The sequence below is a fragment of the Hyaena hyaena genome, unplaced genomic scaffold, assembly GCF_003009895.1.
Source record: "Hyaena hyaena isolate Hyena2069 unplaced genomic scaffold, ASM300989v1 scaffold_11, whole genome shotgun sequence".
NCBI lineage: Eukaryota > Metazoa > Chordata > Mammalia > Carnivora > Hyaenidae > Hyaena > Hyaena hyaena.
This window is the reverse complement of record NW_024080643.1, coordinates 2,291,501-2,313,151: the sequence shown is the minus strand read 5'-3', so window position 1 is coordinate 2,313,151 and position 21,651 is coordinate 2,291,501. Positions and strand designations below refer to the sequence as shown.

General features: G+C 45.8%; 1 protein-coding gene across 1 annotated transcript in view; it reads right to left on the bottom strand.

The window, feature by feature from the left end:
• Window positions 1-7,021: 7,021 nt before the first annotated feature.
• Window positions 7,022-21,651, bottom strand: part of FLT3 (fms related receptor tyrosine kinase 3) — a 56,764-nt gene continuing 42,134 nt past the window's right edge. The window contains exons 20-24 of the mRNA XM_039254695.1: window positions 19,124-19,246; window positions 16,436-16,547; window positions 15,854-15,953; window positions 15,318-15,423; window positions 7,022-7,484 (exon numbers count right to left, since the gene is read on the bottom strand). Coding sequence (XP_039110626.1) covers window positions 7,362-7,484; window positions 15,318-15,423; window positions 15,854-15,953; window positions 16,436-16,547; window positions 19,124-19,246 — 564 coding nt within the window. The 3' untranslated portion in view covers window positions 7,022-7,361. The remainder of the gene's footprint in view (window positions 7,485-15,317; window positions 15,424-15,853; window positions 15,954-16,435; window positions 16,548-19,123; window positions 19,247-21,651) is intronic.

The following is a 21,651-nucleotide window of genomic DNA, read 5'->3' as shown; positions in this document are numbered from 1 at the left end:
ACATCAGTGAAATAGAAGAATTTAGGATCCAGGTAACACCATGAGTGAATCTTAGAAGCATGAACTGGATTTTTTTTTTTCAAGAAAGCAGGGACTGGAAGTCTACGTAGCGTATGGAGCCATTTTTACAAAGCTCATGAACAAGAGAATATTCGTTTCCAAGGAAATCAAATTCTTTGGTGCCTCGGGTACTACCACAGCCAGGGGTGTGCTGTGTGGGTGACTCTACGTATAAATGTACTGGGTTCCGTCTCAGCGAACTCACGATCAGAATATATGTGGGTCTGACTAAAATGGCTCTGGCCGAAGGAAAAGGAGAACATTCTCATAAACGTTACCTCACTTTTCTCTTCTCTTCTTTATTTTTCTCTTCTTTTCTTCCCTATGATCACCAGGTCTTTGGCCAACAGCCCAGGAGGCTTTACCAAATGCCTGTGACTCTACTTCCACAGATCATGGAATAAGATACACTTGAGGAGAAATCATTCGAAATTGGAAAGAAGACCTGTTGGCCAACCAACACAGAGAGGACCTTCTAGAGAAGGCAAAGCAGGTGAGATCCTCAGGTTGGCTGAGGAGACTGAGTCAGTGCAGGTGTGTGTGCCAAGGGTCATGGCCGGGGGCATTGAAGGCCGACTCGGGTTCACGGCATCAGAAGAGGATTTATAGAAAAGACACTGAATGGCTCCCAGCCTAACAGGAAGTGCCAGAGAGCAAGGCTTGGGTAAGAAGAGGGGCCAAAGCATCTCCAGGGATCCAGGAATTGGGGACTGCTTGTCACACTATGTCAGAGACTGCTGTTGCTAAGAATGAGAAGTTCTGACTCCCTTTTTCATCCTTGCCTGAATACAGGCCAGGCACCAATTTCCAGAACAAAAGAGGAAGTTTATTAGCCAAGCTTGAGTCAAGGACCCTCCTTGGCTAGAAGGCAACCGTCCCCTCCCGCCACTGAAGTCCCACCCCATTGCATACCATCTGGAAAAGTAATGTCTCAGTCACAGTGCTGCTACTGAAAGAATGGAAATCAATGCTGGATGGCCAAAGAAACACTTGATCCCAACAACAGCGTCTTTAAAAGTAATAAATACAACCAACACTTAAAAATAGAATTACCACTTCTCTACAATCCAACAATCCCACTTCTCTACAAAAGAAAACAAAAATATACAAAAGAATGGGAAGCAGGTTCTCAGAGAGGTATTTGCACACCCATGTTCATAGCACCGTATTCACAAAACGCAAGAGTTGGAGCAAACTAAATGTCCATCCACGGATAAATGAATCACTATTGTGAAATATTATTCAGCATTAAAAATAAGGGAAATACTTAGTGCCACATGCTACAACATGGATGACCCTTGAGGACATTATGCCCAGTGAAATAAGTCAATCACAAAAAACAAGTATTGTATAATTCCACTTATGTGAGGTAGTAAAATTCATAGAAACAAAGTAGAATGACGGTTACCAGAGCTCAGAGGAGGGGAAGGGGTGAATTACTGTTTAATGGGGACAAAGTTCCAGATTTATAAGAAAAAAAGTTCTGGAGATTGGTTTCACAACAGTGTGAATATACTTAACAATACTGAACCATACACTTAAAAATGGTTAAGATGAGGGGCACCTGGGTGGCTCAGTCGGTTAAGCTTCCAGCTTTAGCTCCAGTCATGATCTTGTGTGTTCGTGAGTTCAAGCCCAGCATTGGGCTCTATGCTGACAGCTCAGAGCTTGGAGCCTGCTTCGGATTCTGTGTCTCTGTCTCTCTCTGCCCCTCCCCCGCTTGTGTTCTCTTTCTCTCTCAAAAACAAACATTAAAAAAAATTTTAATGGTTAAGATGATAAATTTTGTGTTATGTGTTGTGTTTTTTACCACAATTAAGAATAAATAAATACGAGGGGCGCCTGGTGGCTTAGTCGGTTGAGCGTCCGACTTTTGCTTGGGTCATGATCTCGCAGTTGGTGGGTTTGAGCCCTGCGTCAGGCTCTGTGCTGACTGCCAGCTCAGAGCCTGGAGCCTGTTTCAGTCTGTGACTCCCTCTCTCTCTGACCCTCCCCTGCTCACGCTGTCTCTCTCTCTCTCTCCTAGAAATAAATAAAAAATATTTAAAAAAATGTTGAAAAAAAAGAATAAATAAATACGAGAAATAAAATAATAATAGAACCCAAGAATAACCACAAGGTAAGTGTTAACAGGGGCTTGGAAACCACAGGTTACTAAGTTAAACTTCAAATTCTCCAGAAAAAATTGGTGTTATTTTAGTACCTACTTCATAAAGCAGCTATGAAGATTTAATGAGATGATACATACATCATTTGAACACAACACTTAGTGCTTCACAAACATGTACAGTTGGGGAAAATATTGACATGTAGTTAAGAACCAAAATACACTTGATAATATGGCTGGTGTGATCCCATTTATGTAAAAATCAAGGAATTCTGTAGGTTCAGTGTGTTTGTGCAAATATGTGTAAGTAATGAAGTGTATTTAAACGAGAAGATGGGAGAAATATATCTGAAACTTTAACAGCATTTCCCAAATTTTGGGATTTGGGCTGAGTGCATAAAGGGGAAGTTTCACTTATTACCCTAAGTAAAAATACAAAATTATCTGAATTTTTAACACAAAGCATATTTTATGCTTTAACTTGAGTAGGTAACAAAATAATCGAACAATAGATTTCTTGTGTCCTGACTGTATACACAAATAGGAATTAAGGATACAGCATAGAATAAATCATATCTACTTTCAAACTTCTAAAACTCCAGATGAAGAGACATAATCCTTGCAAGGAGAGAACTGGTCTTGGCGGAGTTCAGGGTCAGAGGGAGACATGGCTACAGAAGAACATTTGCAGAGGTGTAACATTGTTGGCTGTAAAGATGGAGGCAGAGGGCCACCAGTCAAGGAAGTCTAGCAGCCCGTAGAAGAAGCTGGAACATGGGAGGAAACAGATTCTCCGTGAGAGCCTCTGGAAAGGAATGTGACCCCTGATGACACCTTGATTTTAGCCCAGAAGGACAGGACATTCGTTGAACTGCTCACCTATAGAACTGAAAGAAAAAACATTTTTGTTGCTTAAAAAAAAATCCAAGTGAAAATAAAGGATGCTTATGTGAAGGGCCAACTGGATGATATGGACAAGAAGCTTGTAGATTTCAGCAGAGGAAGCCATAACTCGTGGCTGGTGGAGCTAAGACCTGAAGTATAAGGCAGAGCTCAAGTTCAGCAACAAAGAGGAAGAAGCATTAAATAGGAATAAGCATTAAATAGGAGGGTGGATTTATTCCTAGGTATCTTATGGTTTTTTGTGCAATTGTGAATGGGATCAGTTTCTTGATTTCTCTTTCTGTTGCTTCATTGTTGGTGTATAAAAATGCAACCAATTTCTGTACGTTGATTTTGTACCCTGCAACGTTGCTGAATTCATGGATCAGTTCTAGTAGGCTTCTGGTGGAGTCTAGGAGAGCTAGATGAAAACTATAGAAAACTTATGAAGGAAATTGAAGAAGACACAAAGAAATGGAAAAACGTTCCATGCTCATGGGTCAGGAGAATAAATATTGTTAAAATGTCATTACTACTGAAAGCAATCTACACATTCAATGCAATCCTAATCAAAATTGCACCAGTATTCTTATCAAAGCTAGAACAAACTACCCTAAAATTTGTATGGAACCACAAAAGACTCCAAATAGCCAAAGTAATATTGAAGAAGAAAACCAAAACGGGAGACATCACCATCCCAGACTTTAGCCTCTACTACAAAGCTGTCATCATCAAGACAGTATGGTATTGGCACAAAAACAGACACATAGACCAATGGAATAGAATAGTGAACTCGGAATTGGACCCACAAATGTATGGCCAACTAATCTTTCACAAAGCAGGAAAGAGTATCCAATGGAAAAAAGACAGCCTTTTCAACAGATGGTGCTGGGAGAACTGGACAGCAACACGCAGAAGAATTAAACCAGATCATTTTCTCACACCATAGACAAAAATAAATTCAAAATGCATAAAGGACCTGAATGTGAGACAGGAAACCATCAAAACCCTAGAAGAGAAAGCAGGAAAAAACCTCCTTGACCTCAACTGCAGCAATTTCTTCCTTGACACATCCCCAAAGGCAAGGGAATCAAGAGAAAAAATGAACTACTGGGACCTCATCAAGATAAAAAGCTTCTGCACGGCAAAGGAAACAATCAAGAAAACTAATAGGCAACTGATGGAATGGGAAAAGATAGTTGCAAATGACATATCAGATAAAGGGCTAGTATCCAAAATCTATAAGGAACTCATCAAACTCCATACCCGAAAAACAAATAATCCAGTGAAGAAATGGGCAGAAGACATGAACAGACACTTCTCCAAAGAGGACATCCAGATGGCCAACAGATACGTGAAACGATGCTCAGCATCCCTCCCCATCAGGGAAATACAAATCAAAACCACATTGAGATACCACCTCACACCAGTCAGAGTGGCTAAAATGAACAAATCAGGAGACTCTAGATGCTGGCGAGGATGTGGTGAAATGGGCACCCTCCTACACTGTTGGTGGGAATGTAAACTGATGTAGCCCCTCTGGAAAACAGTGTGGAGGTTCCTCAAAAACTTAACAATAGAACTCCCCTATGACCCAGCAATAGCACTGCAAGGAACTGATCCAAGGGATACAGGAGTGCTGATGCCTAGGGGCACATGTACCCCAATGTTCACAGCAGCACTCTCAACAATAGCCAAAACATGGAAAGAACCTAAGTGTCCATCAATGGATGAATGGATCAAGAAGATATGGTTTATCTATACCATGGAATACTACATGGCAATGAGAAAGAATGAAGTCTGGCCATGTGTAGCAACATGGATGGACCTTGAAGGTGTTATGCTGAGCGAAATAAGTCAGGCAGAGAAGGACAGATACCATATGTTTGCACATATAGGAGGATTAGAAGGAACTTAACGGAGGACCGTGAGGGAGAAGAAGGGGAAAAATAGTTGGGGAGAGGAAGGGAGGCAAACCATGAGAGACTCTTGAATGCTGAGAACAAACTGAGGGTTGATGGGGGTGGGAGAGACAGGAAGGGGTGTGATGGGCATGGAGGAGGGCACTTGTTGGGATGAGCACTGGGTGTTACATGTAAACCAACTTGACAATAAACTATTTAAAAATAAATAAATAAATAAATAAAAACTAGGAGGGTGGAGAGTGAAGAAAAGAAAAACCAGAGATGGGAATGCCCCAGGCAAACCCACTGACCATGAGTAGGTGGTTTTGGTGACAGAAAAGCATCATGTAGTCTGATGCTGAGAAATGCGGGGTAGGCTGGCCATGGTGGGCATTAACGCTGGCGAGAGAATAGACACCGGGAGTCCCCAAACACACTCTAGCAGAGTGATATGTGCACATCAATACTTTAGGAAGACAAATGTGTCCGTGGCCAGAGAAAACTTTGGATAGCCCAGAGACTGGGAGAAGTTAGGTGAAGAATGGATTTGTGTAATCCAAGTGAGTTTATGATGGCATGGTCTAAAGTGAAAGATTAAAACCAGAAAAGGGAAGTGCACGTGACAAATTAGGTTATACTTACGGGCCAGCCGCTGATATGAGCAATCTGTATGTTTATGTAATACAGATCTTCCTCAGTTTGCGATGGGGCTATGTCTCAGTAAACCCAGAGTAAGTTGAAAATAAGTTGAAATGTATTTAATAGACCCAACCTACTGAACATCATGGCTTAGCCTGGCCCACCTCAAATGTGCTCCGAATACTGATGTCAGCCTCCAGTTGTGCACAGTCATCTACACAAAGCCTATTTTACAAGTAAGTGTTGAATCTCTCATGTCATGGATTGAATACTAAACCAAAAGTGAAAAACAGAATGGTTGCCAGTGTGTTGCTTCTACCCTGTGATCCCGCGGCCACTTCCCAGCATTGTGAAAGAGGGCAGTACTGGATATCACTAACCCAGGAAAAGATTGAAATTCAACATTCAAAGGACCATTTCTACTGAATGTGTATCCCTTTGGCACCATCGTAAAGTTGAAAAATATAAGTTGAACCACTCTAAGCTGGGGACCATCTGTATATGTGTCTATTTGTAATATACACGTGTTATATGCGTAATCCATCTAATTCTTACAACAAGCCCATAAGAGAGATTCCATCCATTATTATTCCATCTTCCGGAAGTGGAAACCGAGGCCTAACCAAGTTCAGTTACTTGACCAACGTTGCATGGCTGAGCAGTGGTGGACAGGGAATTATAGCCTGGCAGGACTGGCTTGGGGGGGGGTCTTATCTTTTTTTTTTTTTAATATTTTTATTTATTTCTAGGAGAGAGAGAGACGGCGTGAGCAGGGGAGGGTCAGAGAGAGAGGGAGTCACAGACTGAAATAGGCTCCAGGCTCTGAGCTGGCAGTCAGCACAGAGCCCGACACGGGGCTCGAACCCACGAACCGCGAGATCATGACCTGAGCGAAAGTCGGACGCCCAACCAACTAAGCCACCCAGGTGCCCCTGGGGGGGGGGTGGGTCTTATCTTAATCAAGCACTGGAAGAGAGGACAAGAGAAGACAGACCTTCAGCAAGAACCACACCTGGAATGGGAGGCCAAGGGGCAAGTCCAAGTTTATAAGCCTGTGGGAGGGAGGGAGCTAAGCCTCACAGGACGAGGGAGGCTGAATCGACGACGTGCTACAGAAAAGCAAGCAGACATCAGCCATTTTGTTTCCTGGTCTGTGGGCAGGAGTCACAGATGCTTTTAAGAATCCGACAAAGGATGCACCTTCTTAGTAGGAAAAAAATACACATGCGCAAATAGAAGGTTGCACACAATTTCATCAGGTTCCTTCCCTCCAGTTAAGTCTTGCCCTGAATATAGACCATGCAAACAATTCAATGACAGACAATTCTATAGAAGAAAGTTTATTTCCATTCATAAAATATATCACTAAATAGCTGAAAAAGTTACATATTATTTTTAAAACATAGATTTAAAAAATCATATCAGCTTCTCCTTAGCAAAATGCTTTTGTTGTATGTATTTACAAGAATATACTATTTTCGGGTACACGATTTTCACTAAAGCCAGACTGAGAAGGCCTTTGGATGTAGGTAGGTGCTCCAGTAAAGTTAATTATCATCTCTTCCTGCCCTGTGCAAAGGATGATGTGATTTTACAAAAGTTCCTTTGAAACCAAGAGTAAATACAGAGAGCTTCTAGAGAAAAGTCCAGCAAAGAAACAGTTGAGAATATACTTTCTTTTAGTGATGAGATTAATCCTGTTTTGGTAATCTATAGCCTGTGTAAGCTGGGCGTCGAAGGGAGGAAGTCCTTAAGATTAAGTCCTCTCTCTAGGAATCTTCACCAGGGGCCTGTGGAGGGAGTGACCCCGATTCCGCCTCTCTGCTGTAAGGTCGCCTGTTTTGGTAGACAGAAGGACGGTGGGAACCGTGGCCATCCATGTTCTGATACATCTGAATGTGGGAAAAAAACAGAACACCGATTACCATCGGATTATGACGTCCGTGTCGAGGGGCTTTCCTTGCAAATTACTTGCTATTACGATACATAAGTCTTCAGTATTAGAGGATATTAATTAACAAAGCAAATGTGGTCCTTTTATTCATGGAGAAATCAAGTCAAACATTTTATTCTATGACTATGTCTAACCTTGGCTATAATATCTCGATCTACAAATCATAAAGTTGAGCCGTAAAACTATAAAAGAGAAAGGCCACCACAAGAGATTTGGTCATTATGCAATTAACACAGGGGACCAATGCTTCAGGTTCTAACCACGTGAAGTTAGAGTGGTTTCCCAGAATGAAAACCCGTTTTGTCTGATGATAAAGCTCATGCACATTCATATAGATAACGTAAGCAATATAGGAAGATGTATAGCTAAAATCATCAGAGATAGCCACCATTATAGTCTGCTGTGTATACACAGCTTTGTATCAGTAGGCTGAGTGCAGATTCTGGTTTAGAACCTTCTTCTGAGTTGCCGATGCGTTTTCCGCATGTTACATGTGTTAGATATTCTCACTGTTTACTAAACAGGAGCACATTCACTTTTTTAAGAGCAGCCTCCCTTAGTACTGATGCCCCATAACTAATCTTTTTTAAAAAATTATTTATTTACTTTTGAGACACAGAGAGAGAGTGTGAGTGGGGGAGGGACAGAGAGCGAGGGAGAGAAAGAGAGAGGGATAAAATCCCAAGCGGGCTCCCTGCTCAGCGAGGAGCCAGACATGGGACTCAGTCCCACCACTGCCAGATCATGACCTGAGCCAGTATCCAAAGTTGGGCGCTCAACGGACTGAGCCACCCAGCCACCCCTAACTAACCTTTTGATGGACTGGTTATATAATATAAACTGAAAGGTGCACCCTGACCTTGTCTGTCTCTGGGATGAACGGGGGACCTGGCATCGCTGGGTCTAAGGGGATGCATATTTGAGTGGTCAAGCACTCAGGGGTACCCTGCAGAAAGCTCTATTTATTTCCACTCCTATCAGCTGTGTCTGGAACACTCTTTTCTCCAGAACCTTACCACAACGGCATTGACTGTCGTTCACATCTCTAGCCCTTTGTCCAGGGACAAGTTTATCTCCTTGCCTGTCTATGTTTCACGATAAGCAAAGTCGAACATCTTTTTCTACATTCAGTGAATTGCATTTCATTGCAAATAGTCTGCTTATCGCCTTTGCCCTTTTATCTTGGGCTATCCATCTTTTTCTTATTATTTATGAGAACTCTTTGTGATGTCGGGATAGTGCATTCTTAGGTGAGTTTGACAGACTCTCTTCCTCCCCTCTCCCACCCCCTCGATTCTGTGTATGACTTTTTGTCTGTTTTTGACTGTCAGTTTGTTAACTGAATGGACCGTCTCCTACTCTTAATTTTTTTCTTTCTGGAAAACAAATAGACAAAAATATCCTTTCACACCTGCTCCGCACAATAACAGTTTGCCTCTACCCTTAAGGATGAACAGAGATGATATGTCTTTTTTGGAAAGTAGAGATTGGTCATGACCTGTTGAACCAAATGTAGTGTTGAATTTCTAGCCATCTGAGCAAGGCTGTGACAGAAATACCAGGGACACTTGAAATCCAGCAGCTCCACACCTGGATTTACTATCTTTCATCTCCAAGCCTTCTCTGCCTCCTGTATTTACAAGTCCACTTAGCACACTGCCCATCCCGTGATCCAGAAGTTTCAGGACCACCTCCTAAGCTTGCTGTATTCTCAGAGCCAATCACTTCCTGGGGCCCGTTCTGCTATGTCACTGCTTTTAAGGTCTTCCTTTCCATTCCTTTCAGTGATTTTTTTATTTATGTAATTAATTTTATGGACGTGTAGCTGACATGCAATGTTACATCAATTTCTGGCGTATGACATAGTGATTCCGCAAGTCTGTAGGTCACGCCATGTTCACCACTGTGTGGCTACCTTCTGTCACCCTGCAACACTATTTATTACGCTACCACCGACTTCTTCCCTATGCTGTACCTTTCATCCTGGTGACTTATTCATTATAATCGGAAGCTGGTACCTCCTTCACCCCTGTAAGTGATTTTTTAGTGACTTTTTAAATTGCATAATACATGAGTAAGTCCTCCTTATAGAAAATTTGAAACCCTAGCTTTCCAAGTGCATTTCCAAGAGGTGCATAAGCTTTTCTTATACTTTTGAAAATGGTGTCTTCATCCACAATTATGTCCTTTTTATTCTGAATCTCATTTGTGCTTTCTCTTTCTTCCTTGCTCTCTTCGTAAGTTAGTATGCTTTACTGGTATGTTTGTACACTGTGTTAACAGACAGTAGTAATATAGTGTCAGCTAGTTCCAGACTGTTATATTCAACCCCTAAGTCCTTACTGTGTTACCTTGGGCAAATTAATGAACCTCTCTGTATCTCTGTTTCCTGATCTGCAAAAGAGATAATGGTAGAACTGACTTCGTGAGCCTCATATGAGAATTAAATGCCTTATTATGGGTAACATGTTAGTAGTGTGCATGACATTAAAATGGTAGCATTTAAATTATTAGTTTAAAAACAACTTTTGGCTTTCCTGACCATCACTATTATTTTGTTTTGGGGGTTACTCTCGGTTTAATTAATTCTGCTTATATCAACATTAGTTCTTTTCTTTAAAAAAATTTTTTAAAATGTTTGTTTATTTTTGAGAGAAAGACAGAGAGCGAGTGGGGGGAGGAGCAGAGAGAGAGGGAGACACAGAATCTGAAGCAGGCTCCAGGCTCTGAGCGGTCAGCACAGAGCCCGATGCAGGGCTCAAACCCACAAACTGAGATCATGACCTGAGCCGAAGTCGGTGCTTAACTGACTGAACCACCCAGGCGCCCCTCTCTTAGTTCTGTTCTGCTGCTGTGTTCTTTCTCTCTCCCCCTCCCTCCCCGTCGTCTACATTGCTGGGTTTTTTTTTTCTTTTTTTTTTTTTAATGTTTTATTTATTTCTAGGAGAGAGAGAGAGAGACAGCGTGAGCAGGGGAGGGTCAGAGAGAGAGGGAGTCACAGACTGAAACAGGCTCCAGGCTCTGAGCTGGCAGTCAGCTCGAACCCACAAACTGCGAGATCATGACCTAAGCGAAAGTCGGACACTTAACCGACTAAGCCACCCAGGCGCCCCAACTGGGTTTTTTTTCTTAGCTCCTTGAGTTGAAAGTCTAAGTCATTCATTTTCATTCTTTTTTGTTTTCTAACAACTGAATTTAGAGTTGTAAGTGTGGCTGGCGCCTCCAGGTTTTAACAAGCAGGACCTATTTGTATTTCTTTTTCCTTCCTCTTTCTCCTTCTTCTGAACCAAAGACTTCTGTAAGAAGCAGGGACTTTAATCTCTGATGTCAGACGTTGGGGGCTTTTAGGTTGACCTTGGGCCACTTCTTACCCCACGGCACTGAGGTGAGTCAACGCGACCCGTATGATGACAGGCGCATTTACTTTGAAATTCTCCTTCCTAAGTGGACTTACGAATCCTGCTGTTTTGTGGGTTTTTTTTTCTTTTTCCATGAATGTTCTTTGTTTCTCTCTCCCCTGCTTTATTGGGTTGATCAAGTTTTCTATGGTGTTTTTTTATTTCTACACTAAACCTGAGATTATAGATTATATTGCTCTTTTCACAGTGGTTATAGGTACATTTTTACCACCCGCTTTATTCTTCTGTGTACTTAACAGCACGGCTGCTCCCAGTGTGGAGCCGCTGCAGGGTCCCCCTGGCCCTGACCCCGCTTGGCAGGAAAGCAGTGTCCTTATTCTTTCAAAGGGGCCTCTGTTGTGGGTCTTCCCCCTTCGGTCCTAATGGCTTTCATGGCTCTGGGGGTTTTCCACCGTTTCTGGTCCACAAAGACCTCCTTCTGGCTGGCTTGCTTGCTTTCTCTCTCTCTCTCTGTCTCTCTCTCTCTCCCCCCCTTCTGGCTTTCAAAGCCAATTATGGCCTCACTTCTTTAAAATTATATAACAGGGCTACCGTGGGGGCTCAGTCGGTAGAGTGTCCGACTTCAGCTTAGGTCAGTTCGTGAGATCAAGCCCCGTGTCAGGCGCTGTGCTGACAGCTCAGAGCCTGGAGCCTGCTTCAGATTCTGTGTCTCCCTCCTCTGCTGCTCGTCCCCCACTCAGACTCTGTCTCTCAAACATAAACATTAAAAATTTTTTAAATAAAAAAAATAATAAAAATATGTAGCATATATCTATATTTTTATGTTTACATTTATTTTATATTTGTATTATATTTAGGTATAATTCATTATATATGATACATCTATAGTATATAGGATATATTTTATATTTCCTATAACTTGTGGGCACTGATCTGAGAGGCGAGGTGATGTGAGTTCAGACCCCTTTCTCGAAACAGGAGCTGCGTGCGTCCCTTTCCTCTGCACGCCTCCCCCCTGCACTGTCCAGTTCACGCCCTCCTTTGCTGTATCGCCAGTCAGCTCTCAACTGACGTCCTTGCTTTCGCTGATCCGCTTTTGCCTTCTCAAACTTGCTTTTACGCTTCCTTTCTTCCAGAAACACCTGCTTAGCCCTTTCTCTACGCCAAGCATTACGAGAGGCACTGGGTACGTGACAGTGAACGACACACTGGGTACGTGACAGTGAACGACACAGGTGTGGCCTCTAGCGTGCCCTCCTGCTGTGAGTGTCCCCTGCCTACGGGACTGCACAGGGGATGTGAAGGTGAGCGGTGCACTTCCCTGCCCTCGTGAACCAAGCGTAGTGATGCTAAAGCAAGAGTATCGCACAACGCCATCTGAGGCTCACACGGAGTTATACATAAAGTGTCACAGGGACTCAGAAGGAGGACCCTGAAATCTGAGGAGGGAAGTTACAGGGGGTCTTGGGGAGGAGGGGGTAACAGATGTGTAATGGCTATAGACACTATATTAGTTTCAGGTGTACGATGTGAGTCATCAGTGAGTCTCTATTGCAAAGTGACCACTGCAATGAGCATCTGTCGCCTTATGTAGAGATCTGGGCCGTCAAGACAAATTCTGAAGCCTGTTTGTCCATTCTACAATCTCTCACTGGCTCCGCCCCGGTCTGAATAATGCCGTAGCACGTTAGTCAATGATCTCCCTGCTCTAAGTTATATTTAAAGCATTAACCTGTGGTGTTTAAAAAAATTTTTTTTAACTTTTAATTTATTGGGGGAGGAGGTGGAGAGAGAGAGACAGAGCACAAGCAGGGAATGAGCCCAGGGGAGATAGAGGGAGACACAGCATCCGAAGCAGCCTCCAGGCTCCGAACTGTCAGCACAGAGCCCGACGTGGGGCTCGAACTCATGAACTGTGAGATCATGACCTGAGCCGAAGTCAAATCTTAACCGACGGAGCCGCCCAGGCGCCCCTGACCTATGTGCTTCCCTCCGCTTCTCACTTGTTCCCCCGAGGGCCATTTTCTTCCCTAGTCCACGACGGAGCAAAAACAGAGATTTCACACAAAGCACTCACGTGCACACCAGGAAATATTACCCTAGGCGTGCCGCCTCGGCCTGGCTTCTTCCAGAGGCGCGATGGGGCGACGCTCAGGGGATGTGAAGGGAAAGCATGGAACAGCAACCGAGGAGGAAGCAGGCTCTGCTCCAGCGGGCACAGCCGCCTCTTATGGCTGTGGAGATTATGTCTCGCTCCCAGGTGCCCAGCCAAGCGGGCAAGGGGGCACTCCCATCCAATCTCTGCTCTGCCCCCCAGGCTTCTAGATGGGAGCCCGTGGCACCAGCCAGCAGTAGGAGGCGCCTCTCGGTGGCTGGGTGGATGAATCCACCCCCCCCTCCAGGAAGGGATGCTATCTTGTAATTTACCGAAAGAAGCAACAGCTTGCTATCAGTGGCTCTGATACTGGTAGGGAAAGGAACTTTCCGTCACAGAGGGTCAGGGGGCAGAGAGGCAGAGAAGAGGGGGGAGAGGTGAAGGGGTGTCCCTGAGCTTGGATACCTCATCGGATTCATCATCGTGGAGAGCTTGCCATTCAATAATTCCTGATATGTGGGAGGCCCCCTGAACAGAGGGAAACGGATTTGGACGGCCTGTGGCCATGGGGACATCAAAGAGCTGCACACCGAGACCAAGGCGCTCCTGAACAAAGCCAAGGGTCAGTTCAACGGCAGCGGACCCTCCACCCTGGCCCACCAGCTTTATAGTCTTGTTTTCCTGCACATTCCCCCACTCACCCTAAACTTTAGCCACAACCACGTATTTTCCATTCAACTTTCTCAACTTTGAACCTTTACTTACATCACTCATCCAGCCTGGAACACTCTACCAACCCCTCGTTCCCCAGCAGCCAAAGCACTACTCGTTCTTCACAGCGTAGTGCAAATAAGACCTCTGAATCCACACCCAACCCCCCAGCCAGCCAAAATTCCTCGGTGCTTTCTCTTTGCCTCAACGGCTTGTTTCTTGTTTCCCTCTGTAATTCTTCTTTCAGTTTATCTTGCAGCATCATTAACTATTTCCAGAATCAGCTACTCAATGGCCTTGAGGCTTTCCATCTCCCTTGACCTTTTTGGCCTAATTCCCTGACAATAATTTCATTTTCGGATGTGATTTTTCAGAGGCACCTGGGTGGCTCAGTCGGTCAAGCGTCCGACCTTGGCTCAGGTTGTGATCTCATAGTTTGTGAGTTCGGGTCCCGCAGTGGGCTGGCTGCTATGAGTGCTGATCCCGCTTCGGAGCCTCTGTCCTTCTCTCTCTGCGCCCCTCTCCTGCTCACGCTCACTCTCTCACCAAAAAAAGAAGAAAAAAAAGACTGAATGTGATTTTTCAAACATTCTGCCAGGGGGACAGGACATATGCCACCTCTACCCAGGTTTCCGGAGAGGCTACAGAATTGAAAATGGACTCTTAACAGTTTAGAAAAAGAGAACAGAAACTCCATTTAAAGAATCAGGCACCCATGTAACTAACATTTATTGATTAACTACCAAGTGCCTGCTATGTGCGAAGTCTTTTCACATACATCATACGACTTACTCTTCAGAGCTCCACAAAGTAAGATCTGTTAATCCCGTATTTTAGATAAGGAAACTGGGGGCCAAAAAAAGATGCAGTGACTTAATGGAGGACTATAAGATGTAAACGACAGAGCCAAGGTTTGAACCGGGGGCTGGGGGTCCAAGGTCCCATCCTTTGCCCACTGCTTCTAGAGGGTGGTTTTAAAGGGCAAACATTCGCTTAGGTCATGATCTCACGGTTCGTGGGTTCGAGCCCCGCGTCGGGCTCTGTGCTGACTGCCAGCTCAGAGCCTGGAGCCTGTTTCAGTCTGTGACTCCCTCTCTCTCTGACCCTCCCCTGCTCACGCTGTCTCTCTCTCTCTCTCTCCTAGAAATAAAACATTAAAAAAAAAAAGGGCAAACAAGACAAATGGTGGTGGGAAAGCCCACGTGGTGCCTTTGGTTCTCAGCACCCCAGCGAGTGTTTGGAGGTACTGCTTTCCTTTCTAACAATGCCTTTTAAAGTGCATTTATTGAGAGAGAGAGAGACAGCACGAGTGGGGGAGGGGCAGAGAGACGGAGAAGGCGGGTGGTGGAGAGAGAACCCCAAGCAGGCTCCACGCTGCCCGACAGGGGGTTTGAACTCACGCAATCGGGAGGCCGTGACCTGAGTGGAGAGCTGGGCGCCCGGCCCCGGAGCCCGCCCCTCCCGAGACGCCTTTTCAAAGGGCGCCCCCCCCCCCCCCCCCCCCCCCCCCCCCCCCCCCCCCCCCCCCCCCCCCCCCCCCCCCCCCCCCCCCCCCCCCCCCCCCCCCCCCCCCCCCNCAAAGGGCCCCCCCCCCCCCCCCACGTACCGCTTCTTCCACGTCGGCCAGCTGACAGCCTAAAAATGAGGTCAGGTTGGGGAAGGACGGCCGTTTCCTTGAGTCAAAAGCCCAGCAGGATTGCATTATAAAGTATCTGTAAAGGCAAGAGGAGGGGGAGTCGGAGGGGATCGCAGCGAAGCAAAGCCGGTCCCCTCCCGCCGGTTACTGCGTGGCCAGAACTCAGTTGAGGCGAATCAGATGAGGGGCAGAAACGCATCTAAAAAACTACCGCGTGGCCCAGAAGTCGGGAGGTGGAGTCTTATCACTCCCAGGGGGCCCTGGAGCAAGCGACTGAAACCCCTACTTCCCAGCATCTTAGGGCAAGAAAGGTTCAGTCTTGTTCAGGAATCCCCACCCCCCGCAAAAAAAGGATTAGAGTTTCCTTTCCTTTTTTTTTTTTTTTTTTAAAAGAGGAATCATACGAATTTTGCATTGAAGGATTTACTTTTTTTGGTCATGCATTTGTAACTAGAGACACGATAAACTCCTGATTTCAGCCACCTTACAGTCTGATGTGAACTTACATTTCTTCCGTAGCATAAAATGGCTGGTCCATCTTAAATCCACTCTGAATGAGTTTATAGAAGTTAGCGTCGACCGGGATGCCAGGGTAAGGATTGACACCTGGGGAAAGCGTTAGGGAGGCTAAGCCATCTCGTTTGCTTATTTATTCACTCAATGAACAAGCATGTTCATTGGGCCAGACACTGCTTGGCGTGAGGCTGCAGGTGGGGACAGACCACAAATAAAAAATGAAATGGGGGCGCCTGGGTGGCTCAGTCGGTTAAGCGCCCAACTTTGGCTCAGGTCATGGTCTCACGGTTCGTGAGTTCGAGCCCCGTGTCGAGCTCTGTGCTGACAGCTCGGAGCCTGGAGCCTGTTTCAGTCTGTGTCTCCCTCTCTCTCTGACCCTCCCCTGCTCACACCCTCTCTCTCTCTCAAAAATAAATAAACATTAAAAACAATTAAAAAACAAAACAAAACATGGAATGGCACACGCCACATGGAGGTAGGGACTACAATCAGAGGTCGCACGTCACGCACTCTGACTTAGGAATGCGACGGGGCGCGGCGGACAAGCGGTGGCAGCAAACCGCAAAACTTACCGAGTGAGAATATTTCCCAGAGTAGTATTCCATACGACCAGACGTCACTCTTTATGGTGTAGACGCCTTCAAATAGGCTCTCAGGAGCCATCCACTTCACAGGTAGCCGGGCCTGTGAGGGATCCAATAGGGCACTGATCAGTGGCGACCAGCGGTGAACGGACTGAATGAAGAGTATTTCTCTTATTAGCTAGATACTAAAATATAGTTTCCTCCTAAAGCCGTTCTTCATCCCTAACTGACAAGACCACATTGCTCAAGGGGAAGCCTTCACTTTCAAATCACTTTCACTTCACTTTCAAATCCTAATCAATAGCCTTAAAAAAACCAAACCTCGCGTATCTCTTTAACACTCATCTTGAACAAAAGCTTGTGCTTGGACATGGGTAAGGCCCATAGCAGGTATTTCCCATTAAGGAGTAACCCGTCAGGTGGCTAGAGGTAAGCAGACGCTGGTAAACCGGTGGGATATTTCCTTGGAAGAACGTCAGTGGAAATACCATCTACAGGGATGTGGTGAGGGGAGCATAGATCACCACTTCCAGGAATGATACCAGGCTGGCTTCTGTGGCTTTAATAACCTCCAGTGGCACGAAAGGTGGGTTTTGAGTTAGCACAGCCTCAGCTCAGAGCCAAGACCAACGGGTGGATAGGTGACTGGGGTAGAGCTTTCTGTAGTGTTTTCTTTTTCACGAGTGGAGGAGACCTTCACCAGCCATGTTTAATCTGCCGAGGGAGATCACAGCTCAAAGGGCACGTGGCCGACTCAGTCGGTAGAGCCCGCAACTGCTGAGCTTGGAGTCATGAGTTTGAGCCCCACGTTGCGTGTAGAGATTATTTAAAGAAAAACAAAAACCTGAAGCTCAAGAAAGAAACCCTATTTTAAATCCTGCACCAACAGATGAGCTGATAAAACCAAACAGGCTGGTCTGGTTAATTTGATTAATGCATGACTTAATTGCGGTGCCACATGGAATTCACCTTCCCATGTAAGAGGCTGCCAGATAGTGAGGTTAAACGCTGCACAGCCACACAGAAGCTTTGATCATATTTAACTTCAGCTCCGACAATGGAGGCATAGATCTAACATCAGCTAAGATGGTTGTTTGATGCTAATGGGAATACGGTCTAATTTGATTTTTAACATTTATTGGCCATTTCCCCCAGACAGGTGCTTTCATGTTGGTTTTATTGGTTTATTCCCACAACAACGCGGGGGAAGGGAGTGGATAATCCTCATGGGAAACGCCACACGTGTCCCAAGGTTATGGCCAGAGTTGGGGCTCAGACTGTGCTCTAATCCACGGGCTGTGTAATTGTGGGCAAATCACGTTTCTGTGCCTCGGTTTCCTCACCCACAAGCGAGGTGCTTTGAGGACTCCATGAATTAATGTATGTAAAGCACTTAGAATAGTGCTGAACATGCAATAAGCTCTATGTCAGTACTTGCTGTTACTATTATTTCACAAATGGGGACAATAAAGGACCGAGAAATACTAAAAAGTAAGGATAGGAGCTTAACTCTAGGTGTTGTAATTATTGCAGCCACGTTCTCTCCACGGCACAATTTTATCATTTAGTATTTCTAATAGCTCTCTTATAAATAACACATTGGGTGGGGCACTTGGGTGGCTGAGTCAGTAGAGCATGTGACTCTTGATCTCAGGATTTTGACTTCTAGCCCCATGTTCGGTGTAGAAACCACTCAAAAATAAAATCTTTAAATTAAAAAAAAAATAGGGGTGCCTTGGTGGGTCAGTCGGCTGAGCATCCGACCCTTGATTTTGACTCAGGTCATGATTCCAGGGTCGTGGGATCAAGCCCCACATCAGGCTCAGCGCTAAGCGTAGAGGCTGCTTAAGATTCTCTCTCTCCCTTTGCCCCTCTCTCCTGCTCATTCTTTTTCTAAAATTAAAAAAAAAAATTGAAAAAACACATCTGTCCTTAGTTTTTTTTTAATGCTTTTTAAAAAATGTTTATTTTTGAGAGAGCGCAAGTGGGGGAGGGACAGACAGAGGGCGTCAGAAGGTCCAAAACAGGCTCTGCACTGGCCGGCTGTCAGCAAGCCGGATGCGGGGCTCGAACTCACCAAACATGAGGTCATGAACTGAGCCGAAGTTGGACACTCAACCAACGGAGCCACCCAGGAGCCCTGTTTTGTTTTGTTTTCTTTTCTTTTAACAAGTATATCCAGTCATGTTTTAGGTCTGCCTGTGTGACAGTCATAAGATGCTAAATATTCACTAGCCATATTTAATTTAAATATTGTGCCTTTAAAATTTTTTACATTTAATATTTAATTTATATGTTGTACTTTAAAAAATGCTTTATGGAAGCTACTGCCAAATCCCATGATTGGAAACAGGACTCTGGTTACTTTACAGCCAAGGGACCTGAAGAAAGTGCAAGTAATGGGTTAATTTTAAAGTGTGGCTTGTTCTCCAAGGTCCCTAACTGATCTCTTGTGACCAGCCCAACGACAGACAGACGTGATGCTCCTTCACTGGCTTTTATTACAGCTGGGATATTCCCTGAAGCTACAAAAAAAGCTTTTGAGCATAAGAAAGCTAACTGCCCGGAGGAGTTGCCGTGAATCGAACTCGCACCACCGTGAGCAAAGCTGTCTCTGGGAACAATGACAGAAGACAAAGTGACAAGACAAAAAGATGCATGAAACGGCAGCCTCACGTTGCCCCTGATAACGTAGTTGGAGTCGCTCATGATGTCTCGAGCCAATCCAAAATCACAGATCTTCACCACTTTCCCGTGGGTCACCAGCACGTTCCTGGCTGCCAGGTCTCTGTGCACACACTAGAAAGGATGAAATGGGAGTGTTATTTACTGTGATGTAGATTATCGCCGAGTGCAAGCCTTCTTCTGGTTTCAAGGTCAGGAGTTACAGGCTATGGGGATGTAGGGTTCATCAAAGTGTCTTCTCTTTCCTGGGCCAAGAGCAGACATTGTGCGTGATTTGTGGCACTGACTGAACACAGATAGCCCAGTGCCGCAGTTATTGTGGATGCAGTCACCCGTGCTGCTTCAGGAACGTTCCTAGAGGCCAAGGGGCTGGGTTCTTTTTTTTTTTTTTATAGCTTTTTATTGTTTGTTTTTGAGACAGAAAGAGACAGAGCATGAGTAGGGGAGGGGCAGAGAGAGAGGGAGACACAGAATCCAAAACAGGCTCCAGGCTCTGAGCTGTCAGCACAGAACCTGATGTGGGGCTCGAACCCATGAACCGTGAGATCATGACCTGAGCCAAAGTCAGACGCTTACCCAACTGAGCCACCCAGGTGCCCCAAGGGGCTGGGTTCTTAGAGAGGAGATCAAACCTGGTCATGTGTTGTGTCTTGCTATAAACAAGAGACGGTAACAGGGCCCGCTGTTGAGCTCCCAAAGGGATTTTCAGAGACTGACTTCCAGCACTCTTCCTGTGGGGGGGTAGAGAAAATAATCTCTTTCCTGACTGGTGCTCTCGGCAACAAGAGCACTACCAAAGAAAATAGTTGGAAAGTACGAAAAATAAGTTTGAGAAGGAGGACTGAAGTGCAGGGAGGAGCCCTTGGGTTGAGAGATGACATGACTAATTTGAGTGGTCTGGAAGAGAATTAGCTCTCAGGAGGAAGACAGTCAAAGGAGCGGAGCTCTATGTAGTAAAGGTCCAAAGGGGCTCTGTCTTCAGTCTCTAAAAAATAAAAGCAAAAGCCATATAGACTCAAATCCCTCTAGCTCATCTTCCTCCCTCTCCAGTATTCTGAGTGCTATTTGCTGCCTGGACACTCCATCTACATCGTGGCCACTTCACCCCTGGGCCCCTGCACCCTGCCCTCCTTCTCCCCCTGAATGTCTGCCCGGCTGCTCTGGCCAAGCCCCGCGGTGGCCCGCACGGCACCAGTCCAGCTGAGCTCTGCTGCGACCTCCCGGTGGGAACTGGTGCTGTTCTCCTTCAAGTCCTTCGTGCTGTGAATCTGGCAGGTCACTGGCCCCTGTGTTCTTCCTGCAGCCCTGGGGAAGCCTGTCTCCTCCCGTGCCCCCCCACACACAAGCCTGCTCTCATTTCCCAGGGCTGCACCCTCTTGTCCCGCACCCCCCCCCAAGGTGCTTCATCCAAACCTAGGGAGGCAACTGCCATCACCCAAACCTCTGTTTCCAACCCAGACATTTCCCTTGAGCTTCAAAGAGGGAGATCCACAACGCTACTGGGTTAGGACTCCGCTCTGTTGCCCGAGGGACCTCACCATGCCACACATTTAACTCAGGACCTTTCTCAGTGGACTTCCTCCTGATTCCATGTTCCCGGCCCCATCCCACGCTCCCTGTTGGTTTTCCTTTGCCTCGAACATGCCCTCTGGCTCAAGCCTGAGCTCCTTCCACGCACTTCCTCTGCACGGCCCCCCTCCCCGGGGTCTGACCGGTCTGGGATCCCAGGGCTTCCTGGGACATGGATATTTACCACACTACAGTGTCATCTTTGATGTGCATGTCTGCCTGTCTCTTTCTCCCCTGTCAATGACAAGAGCTGACTCGATTTCAGCACCTAGCACGGTGCTCTGGTGCTCAAGCAACGTTTGATGGGGTCGTGGAGGCTACGGGGAGACCCAGGAGCAACTAGAGACGTAGGGAGAAAGGACAGACGGACTCAGGGGACAGGGCCTGAAGGGAAGACAACGGGAGAGGGTCTAAGAAACTGGAGAGTCCTCAGAAAATTCTTATCATTACAAGCCGGGGGGGAGGGGCGGGGAAGCAGTGCCCCTTGACCTCCAGTTGTGGGTAGTTTGAGTATTTAGTTAAGGACAGGCAGCAAACCAGGCCAGTCAGTCAGGCTAGATGCTCTCCAAGGTCTACAAAGACGCTCCCAGAAGCACTACTGTAGCCGCGTAGGTGAACTAGGGGGAAATCAACTATACATACACTTGAGCAAAGAGGGACTCCAACAGCTGGTGGGGAAGATGAAGAGGACAAAGGGCCTCAGAGACGAGGGGCAGGAAAACATGACGGGATGGGTTTTTTTTTTTAACTCGTGAGCGAGGTACCCACATTTGAAGGGAAGAGCAAAGAAGGTAATGTGCACTTTCAATATCCGTGAAGGGAACAAAACAAAACAAAACAAAACCCTCGAGCGCCTAACTGGAGTTGTGTTAAACATACAGATTAACTTGGACAGAACCGACTTTTCTTGTAAACGCAGAATCTCTCCTACATGAAATTGGTGAAGCTCA